Genomic DNA, 22,406 nt, shown 5'->3' with positions numbered 1-22,406 from the left:
GGCGGTATTGATAGAAGGCGCGTTGGTTCTGTTTGTTTTCAAAGTAAAAGCACCGGATGACGCGCTCGTCCGCTGACGAAATCGACATTTGATCCTATTTTGAAGCAGTGTTTCAATTTTATATTGTATCTATTAAATCTTGTTGACATTTTTGGCATTGTGTCCCTGCTGGTTCTGAGAGAAAATCAGTGAAATAGAGAAAGGACACCAAATGGGTAATGTGTATTTTAATGCAGGAAAAATTCATACTGATTGCAACTACTGCAAATCCAAAACATTTTATCAAGGAAGGTACCTTTAGTTCTACACATTTATATCACTGATTTCCATAGCCCTAATAATTTGTTCAACAAATTATACCGCTAGTGGCAACTGCTACCACCACAATATGTTAAGTTTGATCATATGTTGTATTATTCTAATACCAGGACAACATAGCCCAGTTTGTACAGCCTTCAACAATGACAGCATTTTTAGCTGCTTACACTAACTAATCCATCCACTGCACTGTTACAAGAACACAGAACAACATGGCAAAGCATGCGTAGTGGTCGGTGTGGTTCTTCTAACTCCGTGTCAGAAGTGTTACGTTCAAATAGGGAAGCATTCTTCAGAGAACCTACATGACTTCATTACCACTTAACCTCTTACGTTAATAATAAACAGATTGATAGATGTATGTTTTTGAAAGGGTATCTTAAACATAACTGCTTGCTAAAATTAATTTGAGAGTTAACAAGCTATGCTTCTTATTTTTCCTTTTCGAATACGTCACCTGTTTCGTTTTAATAATTTTGCTTCCTTAAATGTTCTTTGTATATTATTTTGTTAAGGAAGTTTTTACTAGCAGTAATTGCATTGTCAAATTTGCATATTCGAAATTTAAAAAAAAAAATGTTTGGAGTGGGGGAGTGGTATGCAAATATACACGAAATTTAACATTTCATGCTTTCCACGTGCCTGATAACGTCTGCCGTCAAAAATATTTCAACTTTATTTTGACGTCACAGCAGAAAGCCATAAGCGTTTTTATTTTCGGTAGCGGACTACTTTTTCACTTCCGCAATTGGCCATTATGCGCACGCGCTTAGGCCCTCGGCGTCATGCGACACACGCATACAAAAACAGTTAGAACTCTGGGAAATGTGGTTTGAAAATTACCCAACATGCACTTCCACGGGGGAAGTACTCAGGCGGGCAATAGGAATGGTGCAGCACGCCGAAATTGAACCAGCAATACATGCCGACTTTTTTAACAACTGAGCCTAGCTGAACTGAAATAAACTTTTAACGGAATACTAGAGGACATCCGTGCAGTAGTCTGAAACGGCACTATGTTTTGAGGGGTAACAAATCCGCACATTTGGCCTACATCCTTGATGCTAGTTATTAGCTTAGCTGTGATGCCGATCGGCTCGTCGGGCGTGCTATCTGCAAGATAGCTGAGGACATTTCAGCCTGTGGGGTTCATGAGTTTGTCCACATAAAAAAAAAAGATGTCTGGCTTCAACTTTGGAACGGGAACCCTTGGCGCCACCAACGCTGGCGGGGGATTCGCCTTCGGAGCCGCAACCAGGTAATAGCTTTTGTCGCTAACGTTAGCATAGCATAAAGTTAACCTGACAGCAGCACGTACAGTGACACTTCAAAGGAAAATGTTACCGATAATACTTCCGGCCTACAAATAATGCCGTTACGTGTATTTGTCAATTCAAGTAATTATCAACTTAACTTGAACGAACCGAAAGCGAGAGGGGGATTACAACAAAATGCACAGTAGTGTCTTCTTTGAACATGTGCCGTGCTTTGGAGCAAAGGCAATTCTGACGTCACGTTCTTTCATCGGAACAGCTTGTTTTTTGTGAATCTACCAATGTTAAAGGAAGCTCTATAGTTGTTTTGCCACAAGAGTGTTTTTAATTTAATTAATTTTTTTTTGCTTCTGCAGTGCTCCTGCAGCCAGCACTGGTGGTTTCTCTTTTGGGACCCCTGCTCCGGCCACAACCGCTGCGCCTTCCCTCGGCCTGGGAGGAAGCCTCTTTGGCCAGAAAACTGGAGGATTCGCTTTCAACACACCTGCCCCAAGTACGTAGCACAGCCATGTCAAGCACATAGTGCCTGCAGCCAGTCAGGCTGTACAACTGCACGCAATGAAACACTTTTGAATGAACCATTGACTTCACATTTCACTAATGTGCAATAAAACACTTAAAATACTTATTTAGATGTATAAATATTTGTATTTCCTTTTCGTTCACTCATTGCACTCTTTATAATTGTTTTTGCACTGTATATGCTGCTGTAACTTTCCCCCAATGTTGGATGAATAATATTCTTATATTTACAGAATTCCTGTTTAATTTCATATGCTTTGAATAAATAGAATAGAATAGAACACATCAAATTATCCTTTGCCATGATGCTGTTCTCAATCAACTTATTTTTCCCACGATGCTGTTCTCACTTAGGCGCTGCTGCACCCGCTACTGGCCTCACGTTAGGTAAGTGCATATTTCTTAGTTTTTAGAATGTTCTCAATCAAAACTGAAAATAATCCAAACCGATCCCCCGTCTCCATCAGGCACTCCAGCCACTACAGCAGCAGCGGGTTTTAGCCTGGCCTTGAACCCAAACAAACCCATGGCCTCTGCCACTCCCTTCTCCCTCACCGCCACGCCCGCCGCCTCCGCGACGACCGCCAGCGCCGGTTTGACGTTGGGCTCCGTCCTGACCGCCACGGCCCCACAACAGCCCGCAGCCACGGGTTTCGCCCTCGGCCTGGGCGGCACAACCGCCACCACGGCGTCCTTGGCGGCCCCCTCGCTGGGCAGCAGCCTCTTCGCCAGCGCTGCACCAACAGGTGGGATGGAAACGTAGAGCCTGACCTTGTGATTGTGATGCATGGCCTATTTAGAAACGGCTTGTGTGATAACATTTCTGGTTCCTGCTGTTGCAGGGTTGGGGCAGACGACTCTCGGAGGAGCAGGCGGATTAAATTTCGGCTCTCTGCTGACGTCCGCGGCGCCGACGGTCGCCGCCGCTCCTAGTGTCGGCCTCGGCGGGGTCGACTTCAGCACGTCCTCGGAGAATAAGAGCGACGCGTCATCTGGAGCTAATGCACAGTAAGTCCCTGTTTCTGTTGGCTATTCAAGTTTGAATGTGACGGCTAAAAGAAAATGCGAATAACAATTCTCTGAGAACATTTTATCTGGCATCTTATCCTTGCGTTTAATGGTGACATCGGACTAAATTCTTTTCGGACAAAGTGTGACAGCACTCTTTTGTCTTCCAGGGACAGTAAAGCTTTGAAAGATGAGAACCTGCCTCCACTCATTTGTCAAGATGTGGAGAATTTCCAGTAAGTGTTTTGTCAACTGATTTAGACGGGAACATTTTTTATCTCTATTCTTGATTATAATCGGGTTGGGGGAACATTGTCATAGACGGTAAAGTGGGATTAACTGTGTCAAATTCAAGCAATTTTATACGCAGGCTATAAAAAACTCCTTTCCCCTTTTTTCCCTCCTACTAGGAAGTTTGTAAAAGACCAGAAACAGGTGCAGGAGGACATCAGCAGGATGTCATCAAAGGGCATTTCTAAAGTCCAAGACGACATCAAGACCCTCAAACAGCTCCTGTCTGTCAGTGCCAGCGGCCTGCAGCGGCAGGCGCTGGCCATCGACAAGCTGAAGCTGGAGACGGCACAGGTAACAAATAAATGAATGAAAAGCACCTCGGCTCACACACGCTTTAATGCATCAAGTTGCACATCACTGTAACTGACTGAATCTGTTTTGAATTCTGAATCTGCCTCGACTCAATTTAACGGCATTACCCAAAATCGTTGTTGACTTTGCATTAATTGTTTGTTGGATTGGTTTTTTTCTAGGAACTGAAAAATGCCGACATCGCACTTCACACGCAAAAGACTCCTCCCGGTCTCCAGCACGAGAACACGGCGCCGTCAGAGTAAGTTGGCGCTCAAATTTAGGTTCTCTGGGAAATTGCCGCTTATCAATTAATCTTCAATGGATCGATAAGGTCAATCAACTAAACTATCAATGAATTAATCCATAATTTTCGTCCCTGCTTTTTAAGCATCAGCTTCATCTCCGAATGGATTCTATTCAGGTGTTTTATTTCTGTGTGTGTGTGCGTGTGAAGTTACTTCCGCAGCCTGGTTGAGCAGTTTGAGGTGCAGTTGCAGCAGTACCGGCAGCAGATCGAGGAGCTGGAGAACCACCTGATGACGCAGAGCAGCGGCTCCCACATCACACCTCAGGGTAAAAGAGACGCTGCTGGTGTGAAACTTCTGGATGGGAAAATATACTTTTGAATCGTTTTCGCAATGATATTTTTTTTCTTTTCTTCTTCCCTCTTTGCCACTGTGTCCAGATCTGACCTTGGCCATGCAAAAGCTGTACCAGACGTTTGTTGCGCTGGCCGCCCAGCTCCAGTCTGTCCACGAGAACGTCAAGGTCGGTTCTCTGCCCGCAGCTTTCATTAACTCGCTCTTGTCCTAAAAACTAGCCAGCACTAATTGTATACTGATGATCTAAACTAGTTGCCTTTTCATTTGTACTTTTTTAATACATTCGCGCTTCGTTCTCTCCTGTTTTCGAACGATTAAATCGCAGATCTTGAAGCACCAGTACCTTTCGTACCGCCGGGCGTTCCTGGAGGACTCCACCGACATCTTCGAGTCCAAGCGCTCGTCCAACAGGAAGTGGCAGAGCACGCCACGCCTCACCACCGGGCCCGCCCCCTTCTCCAGCATGCCCAACGCCGCCGCCGTCGCCATGGCCGCCACCCTGACGCAGCAACAGCAGCCGAATCCAGGTCTGACTGCCTACAAGTTCTAGAAAAGTTCTGCTCCTCTTCCTTCGTCGCGGAGGGAGAGGAAGGACAAACACTTGTACCAGAGCCTTTCCTCGGCGCCCCCTCCCCCCTCTCCACATCCCTTATTTTTTTTTCTCTCAGCAAGGCATTTTCACGAAGGGATATTTTAAAATAAGGGCCGCGAGGTGGATTTCAAAATTTTGGCAGACGTCGGCTGTGGTCTTCTCCGTAGTTTCTTTCATGGGAAAAGGAATTGTGGGCGAGGAAGTCAAGACGGGAAAAACCTTTGCGTTGCCTTTCCACCTGCTCTTTGACTCATCTGAGGTCGGGCCTGTCCGCGTAATGCGCCTTAAAAGTGGGGAAAGCGGCGTCAGAGTCGGGCAGTGTCGATGTTAAAGTAGAATACTAACTCTTGTCTCGTCAGTCCTAACACTAGTCCTCCCAGTTTCCCCTCTGGCTGCGAAGCAGCGAGCGGCCGGACGCTTGGGAGATGGAGCGCGCGCTTCATTTTGAATTTCTGGTTGCTTCTTACGTTTGAGAGCCTCGCGAGAGGTGGCACCGTTTGAGTGCGTACAGGATGCTTGAAAGAATTTCACAGCGTTGGGATTAGCAAATACTCACCGTGTGACTTTTAGACTTATTTAGCGTGCTTTTCTAGACTGTGACCTTTGGATCGGTTGATTTATGAGATGTAATTGTAATATATTGGAGGTCTCTTCTGTGTCGGCGAAGGGCTGACACACAAAACTGACCTTTTCAGAGAGGCAAGCAGATTCTTTTTTTTTTTTTTTTTGCTCCAGTTCTTCACAGTAATAGTTCGGGCTCTATGAATCTTTACTCCCAGTCGTAAACTAATACACTAAACGCTAAAACTTGTACATAAAAAAAAACAAACACCGAACAATATTCATCCGTAAAACAATTTCAGATGTATTCATTGAATGCTGACGTCCGATACGCACACGCTTCATTTTTTTTTTTTTTTTTTTTTTTTTTTTTGCCATTAAATGCACACGAATGCTAAACACATATTAAAGATGTAATTTATCTTAATATGAAGGAAAAAAAATACTACTGCTGTCGTCGTCGTCGACGGCACGAAACGGGACTGTGAAGTGCTCGCACTTGTGTTACAAAAAAAAAAAGGTTTTGCAACTACACGTCACTGAACGTCGCTCCAGCACCTCCGAGGTGTCGATTTCTCCAGCCGTCTTTGTCGGCTTTTATTTTGTAGGCACATCAGGGCTCCCACCCTCCAGAGAACACAATATTTATTGATTAATAATCAGCATGACCTCGTCGATTCTTTTTTTTTTTTTTTTTTTTTTTTCTTCCCTCTTGTAAATTTAAAAAGTGTAATATAGAATTTGAAAGCAATATTTAATGTGGTCGGAAGACGGTCAATCTTGCTGCCGATCTACTTGATCTTGAACAAACTCTCTGCTGCTTCCTTTCGAAAGAAAGAAAGTTACAAAAAAAAGCATCAAATCTGCTTGGACTGTTATCGTCGTCATCATCTTCATCATCATCATCACCGGATCCAGACTATGAATGTGGCTGTTTTTTTCTTAGTGTCCCCCTCCCTTCAGTCCAGTATTTGAACACTCGGCTTCATTTGGTCAATTTGCTTGCAAGGGGCAGCGTTCTAGTAGAGCTGTAAGCCAGTGTGAGCTTGAGTTTGAGTGCCAATTCAGAACTGTTCACTGTTCAAGTAACTTCACCTTAGAGTTGTTGTTTTCTTCTGTTGCCGTTACAGAATAGCTCCACGTATGTGGCACAAGAGCACACTGCAAACCCACTGACTTTTCACTGCACGAACTTTAAAGCCCCACACTTGACACTTCTGTCCCTTCCAACCATTTGTGGTCTGGAATCTACTTGGAAAGTAAAAACCCACATCGCCGGCTCCTTACAGAAGCCCACAAATATTTTGTCACAAATGCTGTGTAATTTCTAAAAACGCTTACAAATTCAAAAACAAAACAAAAAAAAAAGGAAGAAAAAGTAAACCTCCACATCCTGTCTGCAAAGCCAGGTACTAAGTTGTTTGTTGTTGCCAAACAGTGTTTGGTCTGTATTTGACTAAGCCTTATCACGGGTGGATGTATTGATTTTTCACAGTATTTATTCTACGTATTTATTCCTTGTTTTTTTTCCCCCCCCTTTAATTTGTTGTGATTATACGATTGGAACGGCACTGTATTGCTCGCTGAGACGGCGCACGAGTTCACCGCACGGACCGTGTTAGCGTGGCTGGTTGACGGCGGCGAGGGCCACGCCCTCCTCCTCGTATTTGTGCCTCATCGAATGTGACTTGCCAAAAGACTCAGGATCACAAGTGTAAAGTTTAACTTAAGACAAAAAAAAAAAAAACTAATGTTTTTTCATCGTTGCACTTAAGTCTATTGTGACACAGGGTTGGGGGGGGGGCGGGCTTATGTTATTGAACAAAAAAAAAAGAAGTCTGCATCATCTTCACGGTTTTGTTCATTTGCATTGGGTTGTTTTCACGCAAGGCCGCCACAGTGTTTTTTTTGCAACAAAAGCAATTTTACTTAAGGGCTACTTAAACCTTTTTTTTTTTTTTTTTTTTTTTAGCTCATTTCACCAGTCCGACGCCCAGGTTTTTGCAATCCAAAGTGTTGGCTTCTTTGTGTGGACCTGCAGGGAAACAAGTTTATTCCTTTTACATCGTCATTAAGGTTCATAGAAAGGCTTTTTTTTATTTTTATTTTATTTTATTTATTTTTTTGCTGCTGCTGCCGCTGTGATGTGTCTGTGCCAAATAAATGACTCTGCGGCTCTGCGGCCGAGTTTTCATTTTGACCATCAGGGGGCGTGGAAGAGCGCGCAGTCTCTGTTGTTGACTTGCGATGTCAAAGCCCCGACGGAAGTGTCGGCGGTGCTCTTTCGGATCGTGCGGATTGCGATCTGCCGCTGATGGCGGTTGAGTCCCTTTCCGACTTTGGCCGGCGTCGACGTGGTTTCTCGCGCATTTCAACGCATCTTACCGCGTTGCCGGGGTTGCGCCAGTGCCGCAATTACAACCGTGAAAGAATATTTTTTTCCGATCCAAACGACCTGTTTGGATGCTCTGTGCTGACTGCTGTGTTTCCCACTAACCTCATTCCAATAGCGGGAATGAAGGAAAACTAATTAAGGAATTGCGTGTGTGTGTATCTTATTAGTATTTAATTTTTTTTTTGTTTCTGTGGCGCACTTCAGTCACCACAACTTGCCTACAGTGTTCAATTCAACTTGGTGATGCCGGATCACGGGAAACCTTTCAGCCTCTTGGCTGTCCCAGACTGTTTTGAATGTGTCCACGTGCTCCGCTAATCACGACTTTTCACGCTCGTCGCACACTAACGGTATGCCTTCTGCAGTGTTTTTTTTTTCTTTCTTTTAATCCAGGTGGTGCACTGGCTATTGTTTCACACTGTACTCTGTGGGGGAACCAAGTCATCGTTTTTGTTCTATTTTTTTTTTTTTTAGCCGACCATCCAGTCACATCACCGTCTTGTTTTAATGACCTTGAAATGCGTGTGAATTTTTCCAAGGTGCAAATTTAATTCATCACACACACACGCACACTCCCCCGTGCATTAAGCCACCAAGAGCTGCAACTATGTCTGAGAATACGCCGGTTGAGCGTTCGAACTGACACAAACCAAAAAAATGTCATTCAATTTTTTGAAAAGGAAATTTTTCTTTCCAACGCTAGTTTACACAGAGCAGCCGCCTTCGTTGCCAAATTCACCCGTATTCACCGATCTAAATCTCGAGTGCTTTTACTTGTAGATGAATGTGTTTTCAACTTATATATCCAATGCCTGTTGAACCAATATACATATATATATATAAATATAATATTGTGTGCCTTTTTTAAGCTCTCCAATAATTTGTGTGATGCTTCTGTTCTGTTGTTCCCCCCCCCCCCCTCCTCTGTATGCTAGTTCATTCACTCTTGAGAAATCTTGAACAATTTGGAAACTTGTCAAATGCAGTAGCAGCTAGCAAAATAACAATCAGTTCTGTTTCTCAACTGTTTGTGTTTTATGTAAGTGGAATTGCATATGAAATTGACAATAAACCCATTTTTAAACAAAGAAACGTTTGTCCTTGTTTCTTTTTCGACCCCGCGCTTGAGTCACGCGTGCAAATTTGGAAGCCGTCCAAAAAATTTAAGACGAGCCAGAATTAAGACAAGTTTCCGAGTGAAAGAACTAGCTTCATTTTCATTTTTGTAGTCCTTGTCGTACTGCTAATTAGCAGGTCCGTAGTTCATTTTTCCTACAGGGTGATATCCCTGTGAACTACACCTCTTGAAAGCCCACCTTGCATATCCTGTTAAAGCACTGTAGAGTTGTAAATAACCTGCTGCAGTGGCTTAAAATAACCCTTGGTTCTTATGACTCTCAATTCAACCCATTACCTCATGAGTGCATTTAACCAGAAACGTAATTTGCAGCCTCTCGTCGGCCTCTCCCTGCACAACCGTGGCGCCGCTCACAAGAGTAAAGCCCGTGCTCTCTCCCTCTCTCTTGTCGTAGGAAGCCAGGCACCCTTGGGGGCTGGGTTTGGAAACCTTTTTCCCTCAGCTGTGGGCAATAGCTTGGGCTCGTCCACCCTTGGAGGTATCGCCTCTGGACTTTTTGACAAAAAGACAAAAATCCAATCGGTGTCGCCCCTTGCTTTGTTTTTCTCTAATGAAAAAAAAAAGAAGATGGCTCCCCCTCCCCCCCATGTCCTCATAGCTTTTAATGCTGTGCATCTTTTTTCTTTTTCTTTTTACCCTTTGTTTCCAGTGTGGTGAAGTAGTGGTTGTGCGTGAGTGTGTGACGGTTCTCTTCTTTTGTGCAACATGTCCAGTGCGTTCACACCACCACAAGACAGCTGCTCTTGCAGCTGTCCTCAAGCAAGTGCTGACTAGAGTTGAGGGGAACTGATCGGACGGTGTCGCCCCATGAGTGTCTGAATCAAAAATAAAGGTTAGGGTGGCAAAAAAAAAAAAAATAATACACTACCAGTCAAAAGTTTGCATCTTCTCATGCAATTTGTTATCTCTACAACTGAAGACATCAAATATATGAGCAAAATATATTTAATTATTTAGCAAAGAAACACATTAAATAGCTCTAAGTATCCTTACATTAAATGTGGCTGTTTTGAAGAATCTAAATATAAAACCTTTGAGTTATTTTACACTTTTGTTTCCTACGTAATTCCATGTGTGTTCATACGTCGTTTTGATGCCTTCAGTGAGAAACTGCAATGTCATGAGAATGAAAGAAGAGACATTAAATTCATAGGCTGTGTCCAAACTTTTGACTGGCAGCGTATGTGCTATATTGTACAGTTGGCAGTGGTTGAAAAGAGTGGTCTGAACGCACACACGCACTCAGTAGCTCCTGCAGTGGTGCCTGTCTCCCCTTCCCTTTGGCCTTGGCTTCGCTCCATGTTATCCCTCTTTTGTCACGCAATCTTATTACTAGGCTATTATTTTTTTTTCACACCTTACATTTAATCTAAAGCTTGCCGCTCCACCCCCCCCCCCCCTCCACCCCTCTCAGGCACCCACTCCCCCCTTTTGTAGTAGCCACCCCGTGTGTGCTGGAGCGGAACACTGACTTCCCCTGTCACTCTCTTCTGCAGGTTTTGGTGGTGGTGGGCCAGGATTTGGTGGGGTGGGGACTGGGGGGTCTTCTTTTGCCTTCTCCTCCACCAGTAAGCCCACAGGAGGCAGTCTGAGTGCAGGTACATACTTAGTATGTAGACCTTCCTTGTGCCTCGTAAGGGGGAGAATATGCAAACTGCCCCAAAACCTGTGTTGGAATTAAAGAATGTTGGCTTTTATTTTGAAATGTACATCCCAAAAAATAGTTCTTAGTGCCTTATATGGGCTTGCAACTTTTTTTCTTTTTTTTTTTTTTGCAAGTGTGCGGTCATAAGAATCGTTCTTTTCTGCTCCATGGATTATAACCTCCCTTTCTTGATCACTTTCTCCTCTCTCTCTCTCTCTCTCTCTCTTTCACCTTCCAGGCTTCGGCAGCAGCAGCAGCTCGGGATTTAACTTCAGCAACCCCGGCATCAACCCCTCCGCCGGCCTCACCTTCGGCGTTTCCAACCAGCCCGTGACGGCCTTCGGCACCGCCGGCCCCCTCCTCCAGCTCAAGAAGCCCCCTGCTGGTAACAAACGAGGCAAGAGATAGAACGGGGAGCCAGGCGCGGTCGTGCGACAGCCCACCTGACTCATTTAAACAGTCTGGTTCCCTTAAAGCGCTTTAAGTGCTCTATACTGAAGGCTCAAAATAAGAGGTTGAACTGGTTAAAAAAAAAAAAGACTTAAGTGAATTTCCACTATTCCACTGCACTGCAAAGGCCCCTCCCACCCAGCAAGAGTCCCAAAAGTCAGCAGTTAAATAGAAGAATGTTGCAAGTTAAACAAGTATTGTTTGTTTATTCTGGCTGGGTTACGAATACTGACACACAGCATTTCTTAATCCGTTCAGTAAACGACAAACTTTTCCATAATTCCCTAATTTGTATGGACTTAAAATACACCCCGCCCCCTTCGCAAACATGTCTGACAACAGTGCGGTTTGACCAGGCTCGGTCGACTGCACTTCCTTCAGATGGCGACGACGACAAATTTCTGTCATTTCTTAATGCCGTGCAAAAACGCCCATGCACCCCGCACTGGACCGTGTGACGCGAAATTTGTCCATCACCGAACTGCACTTGCGAGTCTCCACCAGCAGGGGGCTCCGCCCAAGTCGCGTCCAAGCAAAGTTTTAAGGTAAGGTAGTCACGAAAGAAGCTTATAAGGTCACAGGTTATTGGGGGATTTAGCATCTGAGATAGTTTTATAGGCGCCCCCTAGTGTCCAAGGTGGGTGGTTTTTTTTTTTTTTCTTGGGGCGGGGGAAAGCACAGTTTTATTTTTGTACCAACTTTAAAGAAGATGACCTTAGGGGACGGGTGAGAAAGGGGGACCTGCACCTTGGCCATAGCTCAATATGTTATGTTGTCCACTCAACCTGCGTCGTTATTCTTAAAAGAGTCCATCCTTATCGTTTTCGTTTCGTAACGTTGACGGTCGTCCGCCGAGTTGAAAAAAAATTGCTGGCAGTGCCGCTCGTGATGTGCGCAGCTTCCATTCAGTGTTGGGTTCGGTGTCTTCTAAAAGGGATTTCTCAAGCAGATCCTGCCCGCTCGACTCCATCTGTACACGTGCTAGACTCAGTTGGCTCCTGCCAGTGTATATGACCAGAACATTTGACTGTGTGAATGTGCATGTGTGCCTATCGTGCAAGTATCTTCCTTTTGCTTTTATTTTCTTTAATGGTCCGTAGTTGCTAAACTTCGACTGAGCATCAGGTGTGGGTATGGGATATTCTGCTTATTTTTCTTTCTTTTTTTTCGTTTCTTTTTTTTTTTAACTGTCATTGTCATGTTGGTTATCAAATGCTGGTAGTTGTACTATTTTCTAAACAAGATCTGTGTAAACCTGTATTTTCAACAAGAAAAGCTGTTTAATAATAAAATCTTCTGTACAATGCTTTGTTTGATTTTGCAATTCTCTTTTTACTCACTGACACAAATAAAAATGTAACTTTTTAACAGTCAAAATGCAAAAAGAAAAAGTCCATTGTGAACCAAATGATGATTCTTGTTTGTTAAATGTCTTATATCACACTTTGTTTTATTTTATTGTATATTTAATGTGTCTTTGCTTGACCTCATATTACCAGCGTACAAGGTGTAATGTCATTGTTTATATTAGATACTGAAATCTGCGTAGATCCATGTTCTTGGGTGCTGTAGCAACGCGGCAGTGCAATATGGTGGTCACCTTACAAGTGATTTCACTGTATGCAAAGACTAGTTTTGAATAAACTAAAACTAAAATATTAGTTTAAATATTTATAAAATATGTATCCTTAGGTTATATTACTAAATACATGTGCACAGTTTGTCTCATTTGTGCCCACAGAACCCTCTGAATTTACCTAGCTAAAGCATTGAATTGATATCTAGAGTACAAAAGCAACAGGCTCAATTTTAAGGGGAAACCCAATTGCACTGCCCGATATTACCTGACAGGGGGCGCTAATGGTCTTGGCGCGGTATGTTGTGGAAGAAAGAAGAAGAGCATGTTGCTATGCGACGGAAACAATGCAGCGGCAGCAGCACAACCGACTGTCAAAGAAGTGCTTCAAGGATTATTGAATCGGTATTTACCAGTTGGGTAAGTAAGTTTTGCATTTTCCTGTTCATATTCATATCTTGGATGAAAAGTAACCGACTGTTTCAAGTTAGTGTTGCAACTTTTTTGACATTTTTTTTTTTTTGCTAATGTGCTAAAACCAAAATCGCCTTATCACTCAAATATGCCTTTTGTTGTTTAACTCGTTTTAAAAATGAACTTGTTTAAATCATCTGGCTATGTGATGGATATGATCACGTGATCTTAACATGTTCATAGCATTCCTTGTTGGTGAGTGAACGGGTCTTACTCTTTTTTCCCCAGAGGCTGCAGTTTCACGGGTGATGCGTTGCACGTTTTAACTTCCTTTCTTCGAAATTAATACTCATGCACGATTACAAATATGGCAGCCGAGTGGCCACATTGCCAATGTATGTGCAGGCGTGGTGTATCTATGTGTTCTGCTGTACTTTAATCTCACTGTAATCTGAGATTAGTGTCAGGGAATTCTGACTTTAAACCAATAAAAAACTATTGCATTTCCCCCGGAGTTCCTAAATTAATCTCAGAATTCAGAGATTTTAAAATTGGAATTCTAACTTTTTCCATTTGCTCTTTCTTTCCCTGTGCACCCTCTGGATAACTGAGTCCAGGCTCCTTGTTTTCTTTTGGTTTTTGTCTGTTTTTGTTTTTTGTTTTTTTAGATTGCAGCCATGCCTCTTCCTGACACAATTTACTGCTCTCAGCAAATCACCATCCCTCCACAGCTGCCAGACATCCTGAAAAACTTTGCCAAAGCAGCCATCCGTACGCAGCCCAAGGACTTGCTGTTGTGGTCAGCTGAGTAAGTTTTCTGGACATTATAGACACAGGAACACACATCACTGTCTTTTATTTTTGTAACACCACGAACGGCATCGCCGCATACCTTTCACCTTTGTGTTTGCCACTTTTGCATGAACTGACACTAATTGGGTCTTGTGGGTTTGCAAGCTTCAGCATGCCTTAGTGTTTGGCTCTGTTTAATATGGAGAAAGTGAGGAAAATAAGCAGTTTACCCTAATTAAATGCACCCACGGCACTGTGATACTTTGAGATCACTGAAGTCGCTCCAGCAAAAGAAGAATAGATTTAAACTTTATTCAACTGAATGAATTTGAATTAATATTAATGACGCTTGCATGGATTATTCAATGTTCCATGGATCTCCTGCAGTTACTTCACGGCGCTCTCCCGAGGGGAGGACCCATCTCTGAGGAAGACTTCCGACGCGACCGACATCCCCGCGAAGATCTCGGTCGGGCTGACCGCAGTGCAGCTCAAAGAGCTCCACGCACAGGTGCTCAACTCTGCAGCCACAGCCCAACACATCCGTGCACACACATTATTGTTGACCCCGTGTTGCCCGGAGCTCTGGCACGTGTATTTCCCAGTGCGACTGGCTGCATCGCATTTGTGTGTCTCTTCAGTGTCGTGCGTGTGTTATCCTTAGAATCATTTTTTGTGTCACCATGCTGTAGATATTCGGCTAATACTTTTGCTTCGCCTGGGCTTTGTAGGCGCAGCTGATTGAATTACAAGAGTGAACGACTCGAGCTGCTTCAGCCTTTTTTTTTCTTTTTTTTTAATGAAAATATCACATCTGCAATACCATCTCTGCACAGGGCTGTTTCATTTTCAGTGGATGGAGCCATTCAAATTGAAGGGTAATTCTGATAAATGTTTAACACCCTCTGCCATCTCTCTCAAAATGTGTCACCTTTTAAACGGATGGAACGGAGAACTGCACGTACTAATACTTATTATTTGGATTATTTTGCCTCTTTCACTCCTCTTATTTCTCGTCTCTCTCGACATCGTGTCTCAGATGTCCCGCAGGGAGTCATGCAGCAGGGAGGAGCTGCAGGAGAAATGGACTGAACTGCAACTTCCCATGGAGCAGCTGGAGACCCTGCTGTCTCTGGGCAACTTCGGCCCTGACATCAGCTGGATGGCTTTTTTTGCCCATGCCTGCACAGCTTTGGGAGGGGTGAGAAACACAGGGCAGATACAAATAAATTGACAATTAATGCAGTTAAGGGGTTTTGCCACCAGAGGGCGATCATGCTTTGCTGTAAGGGCATTTTTAAATTAGTTTCAAGCCGGTCTGGGCTTGATTATTATTTTGAGTGTTTTCATTTAAATGCTGTATTTCGCGTTTTTATTTTTGAGCGTTTTTGTCTTAATTGGGGAGCTTTAGAAATAACGCCGCCTCACAATTAATGGCTTGGAAGGAGAATTAATCAATGCAACACTGTATTTCAGCCAAATGTGTATTGCATCAAGCAGTATCGTGTAAAACATGAGCCAAAAGATTGAGTTTTGATGCAGTTTAAGCTTTTAACCACTTGATGGCAGTCATGCATCACTCGAAAAGTATTTCGAAACTTCTTCAGAGTATTTGTCAAACCTCTCCTCCCAGTTTATTTATCTGAACCGCCACTCAAGTCTTAAAGCTGCTGAAGATTTTCAGCTGTGCCTCCTCCTAATCTAAAATCACCTGAATCCCACCTCTGTTGTTCCAGGGCCTCCTGACCTCCCTGAAGTTCGCCTGCGAGATCCTGACAGAGGACGAGGAGGGCGGCGCCGCCAGCATCCCCTTCTTCGTCTTCGTCCGCCTCTACACCTACTTGGCCGAGCAGGACGGCGACATCCCGCAGGAGCACATCGACACCTTCCTCAGCAGCCTTCAGGCCAAGGCGTACGTACCGTCTGCGCGCGTCTTGCTGTCAGTCCATTTCCCAGGTCGCTGAAGTTCCACTTCCCCTGAAAGTTCGGGACTGTTTCATATGCATGGCCAACCGTCCCAAATGGTCTCATTATTTCTCTCCCCCTCATTTTGCATATGTTACCTTTGCATTCCAGTAGGGTCAGAGGTCATTCAGTTTCACTCCGGAGTCTGTAGCAGGTGCTGTGGCGCTTGCACATATTGTTATTATTGAAGCACATACTGCTATTGGTATTATGTGCATCAAAGCTCAGTTTTTCTTCATCTCTAGCGTTTCCCTATGGAAAAATGAGGAAAGGACAGGGAAGCAGAGACTGGAGATGTATTGTAGAGTGATTCAGAATGGAATGAAACGTGTTTCCGTCTAACCGAGCCAGGGTGTCGTCACTGACTGAGGCGTCAACGCCCCCGGTGACGTCATAAAGAGCAGAGTTCCAGATTACCACACGGTTTCAGCAGCGCTAGATGCAGTTATCATTTCTTAGGGAGGCAACTGACAAACCAGAGATACACATTAGGGAATTGTACGCGAAATTACACCAATAACGGTTTAAATTTGGAGTAATAGAACAATGTGTGAAGAAATCAATGGAGGGTGCGGCTGATAATAGACGTCAGGAAAGAAGACTAACAATTACTATCACGGCTTAAATTGTCTCTGCATGCAGAAGGCGGCGCTGCCGACTGCCGGCGTGCGGGGACGGCGGCTCTCGCCACCATTGTGCGGCAGAAAGAGGCTTCTATTTGAGTCGGGCGAATGGTATAAATGGGGAAACGAGGGACCCGTCTCTCGAAACGGACGGGTTGCAGGGGAAGGCGGCGTGCGGGAGACTCCGTCGGGATTCTTTTGTGTTGCGCGTTCCCTCGCATCGGCCTTGGCCAGGAGTCTATTAATCACACACGCAGAAGCCATCAGCGTGCCAGCCTCACTTGGTTTAGCCCCTCCGCATTTCCATCAGCGCACAAATAGGAAAAGTGGCGTCGGGGGGGAGAAGCTTTGTGAGCCACAGGTGGATCTGAATGTGTGTAGTAATGTGGTAATGGAAATGTAGAAGAAGAAAAGAAAGGGGGAAAAAGTGGGTTATTTGGGTTGTTTAACACAGTTGTGTGTTTCTATAATGATGATTGATGTCCTCGTGACACACACACACACACACACACACACACAGATCTGTCGCTGTGTTATTTTTTTTTTAAGTATCTTTTCAGTGAGGACAGGAAACAGGATTGGAAGGGTTTTTGTAGGACGCGCACGCACGCACACACACACACACACACACACACACGGCAGGAGGCTTATACCCCCCTTGGGTTTGCTGCCGAGGCCGAGTCAAAGGGGATTGGAGGACAGATAGAATCCCCGATAACCTGCTAACTGTCGGCTCTCCGCTCGTGAAAAGGATTTTTTTTTTTTCTTCTTGCCGGGGCTTAAAAACAGAGCATTTTGGGAAGCACACAGAGCCCACTGGGGTTTTTTAGAGGCAACAAGCAGAGTCCTCAAGTTGAGTGATGGAGTCGTCGCCTTTCAAAATAGACTTTCAATGATCCAAATGCAATTGTGAACCTTTCTGAGGACACATTTGAAACCGGTTTGGTAGGAAAGTGTGAGCCACCACTGGTGCTTCTCACAGTTGTTGTATTGATAAATGATTGTTAAAGGAGCGCGGAATTGGTAAAATAATTCATGTTCTGTAATTTAGTACAAGTACGGACTGAATTTCTTTACTCAAGTAAAAGTAAGAAAGCACAGGTTCTAAAATGTACTTAAGTAAAAAGTATAAAAACAGTGTTTTTTGCCATTAGTAAAACAATACATTCCAAAAATGAAAAAGTTGCGACAGAATAATCTGAGCTGAGCTGGCCAGAGGCCTTGCGTGACCATCTGGATCCTCTTCAACAGTTCTGGTAAATGGCTCCATGTCCGGCAGCAAAAATAAATAAATAAGTGAACTACTTAAAAGTAAGACGTCGTCAGAAATGGAAATCCTCAAGTGAAGTGCAGATAACTGAAAGATCTACTAGAGTACGGTAACAAAGTATTTGTACTTTGTCTCTTCCCACCTCTGAAGGGGTGCATGCCACAGTGTAGTAGCTGCTGAGGCCAAAGAGACGCTTGAAACAAAGAGTGTCTGTGACCACTTCCAACTTCTTCCTCATGTTGCTCGGCAGAGGGGCGGCCTTGTTGCACAGCTTGGCGCTTCAATGTTTCGTGTCGTTGCTACTCGAGCGCGGCATGATCTCATCGGATACAAGATGTCAGCGCTTCGGGGGTCCTGGTTGGGGAGGAGTGGGGGTCATTATTGGACATTGTAGGACATTGTTGCGCAATCCTCCCTTGTCCCCCCCTCCCCTCGCTCCCTCCCCCAAAGCCCCCTTTTTTCTTTGCCTTTCTTTATTCGAGCTTTTCTCATAATGTCACATCCCCAGGGATATGATGAATGTAGCGGCAAAGTGCGAAAGAGACGCGAGAGGAGCGTGCGGGTCCGACCCATAGCTGTTGTGTAAGGAATTCACCGAGGACGGGGGGGAAATCTGGAAAATCTGTGCCAGATTGCGAAGTTGCGGAACATGAATGTTGTACTCCGAGCGGCCGGACTTGATTTATCATTTGATTGTTTAAATATTGCTTCAGATGACTCCACCTCGAGGTGGCCGTCTTGCTTGGCTCTAGATCAGCACCATTGAGTTGCTTTGGTTTTAGCAGCTGGAGCAGAGGTGGGCAAATGTCTTGACTGGTGGGACCCACCTCGTGGAAGAAAAATATTTATTATGGTACATACAGAAAACATTTGCTTTAATGATTGAAAATGAACAAAAGCATTACAATAAAATATATATGTCTTTGAAGCCCCATGGTACTTCGCTCTTTGTTGAAATGATTCTTACGCCGTGTTCAGACTGACAAAAATCCGATTTTTAGCCCATCCAGATTGAAACCGGATGGCTCATTTGCAAAACGGATTGAAACCGCCTTCGGGAAGTCGTTTCAAATCGCACGTCGTTGCGACAGCAACCTGTCAGATGGGTCAGTAATGTGGCCCAGTCTGAACAGAGCCAGATGGACACTTGCTTAAAAACAGTGTGGACAGATTTGAGAAGGAATCTGATTTGAATCAGATTCGCCTTCAGTCTGAAACACAGAAAAAGTGGACGACATACAGCTATTTTATGACTTACTATTTAGATCATTTCTTGAAGTTCAGCGGACTGGATTAAAATGCTTAACGGGCCACATATGGCCCCCCCCCGGCCATAATTTGCCCATGCCTGAGCTAGAGTTCTCTTTGCTGCATATGTATATCTTATCTGCTTCCAATGTACTTTATCCGTGTCTTAACAGCATCGTGTGTTTCTGTTTCAGGGAGCAGCAGAAGGGGATGATTAAACCTCCGGACTTTCTGACCATCAACCCCATCCCCTCCACCCCGTGAAAAAGTCCCGGCGCGCGCCGAGGAGGTGTTGTGAAAGGCGCAAATTTCCAAAATAAAAGCTTGTCTGCGCGCGAACGTTGGAGGATCTGTTGTGTGCGTGCGATCAAAAGGAGAGAGTCAGCGGGGAACGCCTTGCGGCTGAGTATAATGACATCACCCTTACTTACACTGCTCAGCGGACCTCGTTTTTAATTTGCAGCGAACCGTGAGTTCGAGGTTCCGTGGCACGATGAGTAGCGCGCCATGTGGAAACTTTTATCTCGTGTACCCATCTGGGAGAAATCTACGTACCTCGTAGAACGTGCAGAGCGGCGACAGGAACTTTGCGGGCAGATTGAGACGAAGCTTCGCATTCAGCCAGGTCGCTGCGGGCAGCAACGAGCAGTTAGTCAGCGGTTTATTAAACTCTTCCCAGAGAGCTGGGAGTTGTGTAGAAAGGCGTTACCGTGATAAAGCTACTCCCCGATCAGCGTCTGTGCTAATCACTTTAGCGGCAGCTAGGCTCACCTTCATTTCCTGTATTTCCTCTTCATCTCCTTCAGGTTTGAGTCGCGGCAGGCGGTTTAGCTGCAGCGTTTGTTACACTTATACAAAAGCTAATTGGTTGCGGGCTTGTGAGACTGGAGATGCTTTTGCTCTTCTTTTTTTTTTTTTTTCTTTAACGTAGGATAAGCGAGTGACTCTAATGTGCTATTCCAAGATAAATTTACTCCAATAATGTATCAATGAATGTATAACTTTGTGAATGACGTGAATTAACTTTTTTTTTTTGCTTTTCTCTACTTTTAAAAACGTATCGACAATTGCTGAGATGCTCTAAAATAATCTCCCCCTCAAACATAATCCAGTTTTATATTGATCCACACAAGCGTGGTTTAAATAGCTCCACTTCTTCTAAAGTACAGATACTTGAAAACCTACTGAAGAACATTAACAATCTATTTGCACTTTTGTTACTTTCCACCACTGCAAACAATACATGGTTTAATTTAGCTGCCCTTACACTTGAACTCCTACTTAAGGGCCTTTATCCATGCTGATTAACATTAGTTAATTACCTCTTGTGCTGGATTGAATTCCTGCTGATTGAATTGGAAGCTCGCTGGTGAGCTATTTTTATCTCCAAACTGAAGTGTAGGTCCTCATTGACCTCCGACTGGGACGTCTCTCTGACCTCCCGCGCCAACGAGGAATTTTACGCTGCCATCTCAATCGAGCTATTAATAACGAGCGCGCTTGGCTTTTTGCTGTGAAGTGCGCAGAAAAACAAACAAGCAAAACTTTCCGGAGCGCAAACAGTCCTGTTTAAACACTCCGCTCCGCTCCGCCATCAAAAAATACACACAAACCCAAAACAGTCAGGTGCTTGTGTGGAAGAGGGGGAGGCACAGGCGAGCTTTGTGCAGCGTTCCTCCTCCTCCTCCTCCTCCTCCTCCTGCTCCTCTGGGTGGAAGGCCGTGGAGGAGGCGGCGTTGTCTCGAGGTGATTTGGGAATGCGCCACGCTGCCTCCTCGAGGATGTTCCTCCACAGAGTCCATCCTGCGGCGGCGTCCTCAACACTTCCAGCAGCGGTCTGACGACAACACTGGTCACTGTAGCCCTTGCAAGCGCAAGCGCTACAGTGACCAGTGTTGTCGGGATCACTCCATAAAAGTAATCAAACTACTAATTATTGATTTCTCATTAAAAAGTAATCTACTTTGTAACTACTTTGTTTCACAAGTAATCAATTACCTTTCGGTTGTTTTTCTAATTGTCAGATATTTTGTGGATAACCAAGACCTTTTCTGCTTGCTAAATATTTCAGAAAAGTAATCTTTCGTTGCTCGATAAAGTAATTATGATATCATTGCCAGTTTTGCCAGAGTAATCCCATTACATTACTCTGTTACTAAAAAAAAAAAAAGTAGTTTAATTACAGTCGAGGATTACTTAGTCGTTGATTTCTTGCCAACACTGACAGTGACACATTGCTGTGCAATATGTGCAACTTGTGACACGCAGCGTCTCAGGTTCAAAGGCAACCGACCACAACAAACAGCTTTGGGTGACTCGCAGCGTGTGCACACAGGTCACGCCACAGACATTTCTTTGTTTTCTTTTGAAATTGCTTGTTTATTCGTTGTGCGATTCCCCCTTTTATCGGAATCCATGGAAAGACGGCGCAATTATATTCTAGTGGCAAAATGACACTGACTGCTAGCGTAATTGCCCACATCACTAAATCCCCCCTAAACCCCCCCCCCACCCCCACACACACACACACACACACACACACACACACACACACTGGAAGTGGGGGCGGGGCTACTATCGGTCTCTTCCCTTGCAATTTCCATTGTTAAACCAGTCTAATTGTGTTGTTTATCCCTCAAAGCACCGGTTTGCTGGCACACAATATGGGCTAATTTCCATTTGATGTGGAGCAAAGTGCCGCCTTTATGACGGCTCCATCCAAGCTGGAGCCCCGAGCGATTGTTTCACGGTGTAAAACTGGAGCAAGTATGATGCGGAGATAAATCGGTGGAGGCTGAGCGACTATGATGCTTCATCGTCCCGTTATCAGCTATTTATTCTGAACGTAATGTGTAAACACTAACCCACCAGGTCCAAGGAGCTCCCACTAGATGCGAATGACATCAGGTTGGGGTCATTTTTTCCACAAGAATGTATTTTTGTCCTTTTTTTTCAGCTTGATTGCATCATTAATCAAGAGGCACTTTTAATGGCCTGTTAGGAAGGCTTATTAAAAAATCATAAATGAGAGAGTAAAACACTTATAAAGACTGAACTGATTGGCTAATAAGCATCTTGGGAACTCTTGTTCCTTCTAAAATGTGAATGTCAACCGTATAAAAGTTTCCACTTGGGCAAAAATACCAAAATCTGGGCCTGGTGATGAAGTCGAAAATCATGTAAGTATTTACTTCTAAAATGTGAAACTCTTTTTTTCCAATAAGAAATATTTGGAGGTTCCCCTTATTAGCAATACATTTTGTTCTGAGTTCCTTTTTTAAATTATACATTTCTGCTTTCTTCAAGATGTTATGCCTCAAATGTGTGAATGAAATGTTAATATGCTGAACTCAGAGTTCCCACTTCACAGGTTTATTTCTTTATCACAAAATTCTTCATTTCCCCCCCCACCTTCGATTAAAAAC

At 44.2% G+C, this 22,406-nt stretch overlaps 2 protein-coding genes across 6 annotated transcripts; both read left to right on the top strand.

Annotated features, from left to right (window-relative positions):
• The first annotated feature begins 885 nt into the window (after positions 1 to 885).
• nup58 (nucleoporin 58) lies at positions 886 to 12,399 on the top strand. 4 transcript variants are annotated; one of them, XM_076051185.1, is made up of 14 exons: positions 886 to 1,576; positions 1,949 to 2,085; positions 2,469 to 2,501; positions 2,582 to 2,860; positions 2,957 to 3,122; positions 3,293 to 3,358; positions 3,533 to 3,707; positions 3,890 to 3,969; positions 4,165 to 4,283; positions 4,396 to 4,478; positions 4,638 to 4,839; positions 9,393 to 9,476; positions 10,495 to 10,596; positions 10,882 to 12,399. In XM_076051185.1, exons 1-14 carry the CDS (start codon positions 1,497 to 1,499, stop codon positions 11,049 to 11,051), a joined length of 1,776 nt encoding a protein of 591 aa, XP_075907300.1. In that variant the 5' UTR covers positions 886 to 1,496; the 3' UTR covers positions 11,052 to 12,399. The 4 variants fall into 4 exon arrangements, with proteins under 4 accessions (XP_075907300.1, XP_075907301.1, XP_075907303.1 ...); XM_076051186.1 differs by lacking the exon at positions 9,393 to 9,476 and having other exon boundaries at positions 890 to 1,576; XM_076051188.1 differs by lacking the exons at positions 10,495 to 10,596; positions 10,882 to 12,399 and adding an exon at positions 9,648 to 9,670 and having other exon boundaries at positions 894 to 1,576.
• A 394-nt stretch (positions 12,400 to 12,793) lies between these two features.
• ropn1l (rhophilin associated tail protein 1-like) lies at positions 12,794 to 19,330 on the top strand. 2 transcript variants are annotated; one of them, XM_076051182.1, is made up of 7 exons: positions 12,794 to 13,089; positions 13,372 to 13,478; positions 13,752 to 13,891; positions 14,263 to 14,386; positions 14,915 to 15,076; positions 15,612 to 15,787; positions 19,176 to 19,330. In XM_076051182.1, the coding sequence occupies exons 3-7, from the start codon at positions 13,761 to 13,763 to the stop codon at positions 19,243 to 19,245; spliced, it is 663 nt and encodes a 220-aa protein (XP_075907297.1). In that variant the 5' UTR covers positions 12,794 to 13,089; positions 13,372 to 13,478; positions 13,752 to 13,760; the 3' UTR covers positions 19,246 to 19,330. The 2 variants fall into 2 exon arrangements, with proteins under 2 accessions (XP_075907297.1, XP_075907298.1); XM_076051183.1 differs by lacking the exons at positions 12,794 to 13,089; positions 13,372 to 13,478 and having other exon boundaries at positions 13,720 to 13,891.
• Positions 19,331 to 22,406: the final 3,076 nt, after the last annotated feature.

This window comes from Nelusetta ayraudi, unplaced genomic scaffold, assembly GCF_046127955.1.
Source record: "Nelusetta ayraudi isolate G7.1 ecotype Tasmania unplaced genomic scaffold, CSIRO-AGI_Nayr_v1 ptg000132l, whole genome shotgun sequence".
Classification (NCBI taxonomy): domain Eukaryota; kingdom Metazoa; phylum Chordata; class Actinopteri; order Tetraodontiformes; family Monacanthidae; genus Nelusetta; species Nelusetta ayraudi.
The sequence above is the reverse complement of the archived record's forward strand: the minus strand, read 5'-3'. Positions and strand labels throughout refer to the sequence as shown.

Excerpts from the sequence above, each read along its gene's own strand:
- nup58 (XM_076051185.1), top strand. The coding sequence starts at position 1,497 with ATGTCTGGCTTCAACTTTGGAACGGGAACCCTTGGCGCCACCAACGCT. Across the intron at positions 2,861-2,956 it reads CGCCAGCGCTGCACCAACAG|GGTTGGGGCAGACGACTCTC; the intron begins GTGGGATGGAAA and ends CTGCTGTTGCAG. Across the intron at positions 4,479-4,637 it reads CTGTCCACGAGAACGTCAAG|ATCTTGAAGCACCAGTACCT; the intron begins GTCGGTTCTCTG and ends ATTAAATCGCAG.
- ropn1l (XM_076051182.1), top strand. The coding sequence starts at position 13,761 with ATGCCTCTTCCTGACACAATTTACTGCTCTCAGCAAATCACCATCCCT. Across the intron at positions 13,892-14,262 it reads TTGCTGTTGTGGTCAGCTGA|TTACTTCACGGCGCTCTCCC; the intron begins GTAAGTTTTCTG and ends GATCTCCTGCAG. Across the intron at positions 14,387-14,914 it reads TCAAAGAGCTCCACGCACAG|ATGTCCCGCAGGGAGTCATG; the intron begins GTGCTCAACTCT and ends ATCGTGTCTCAG.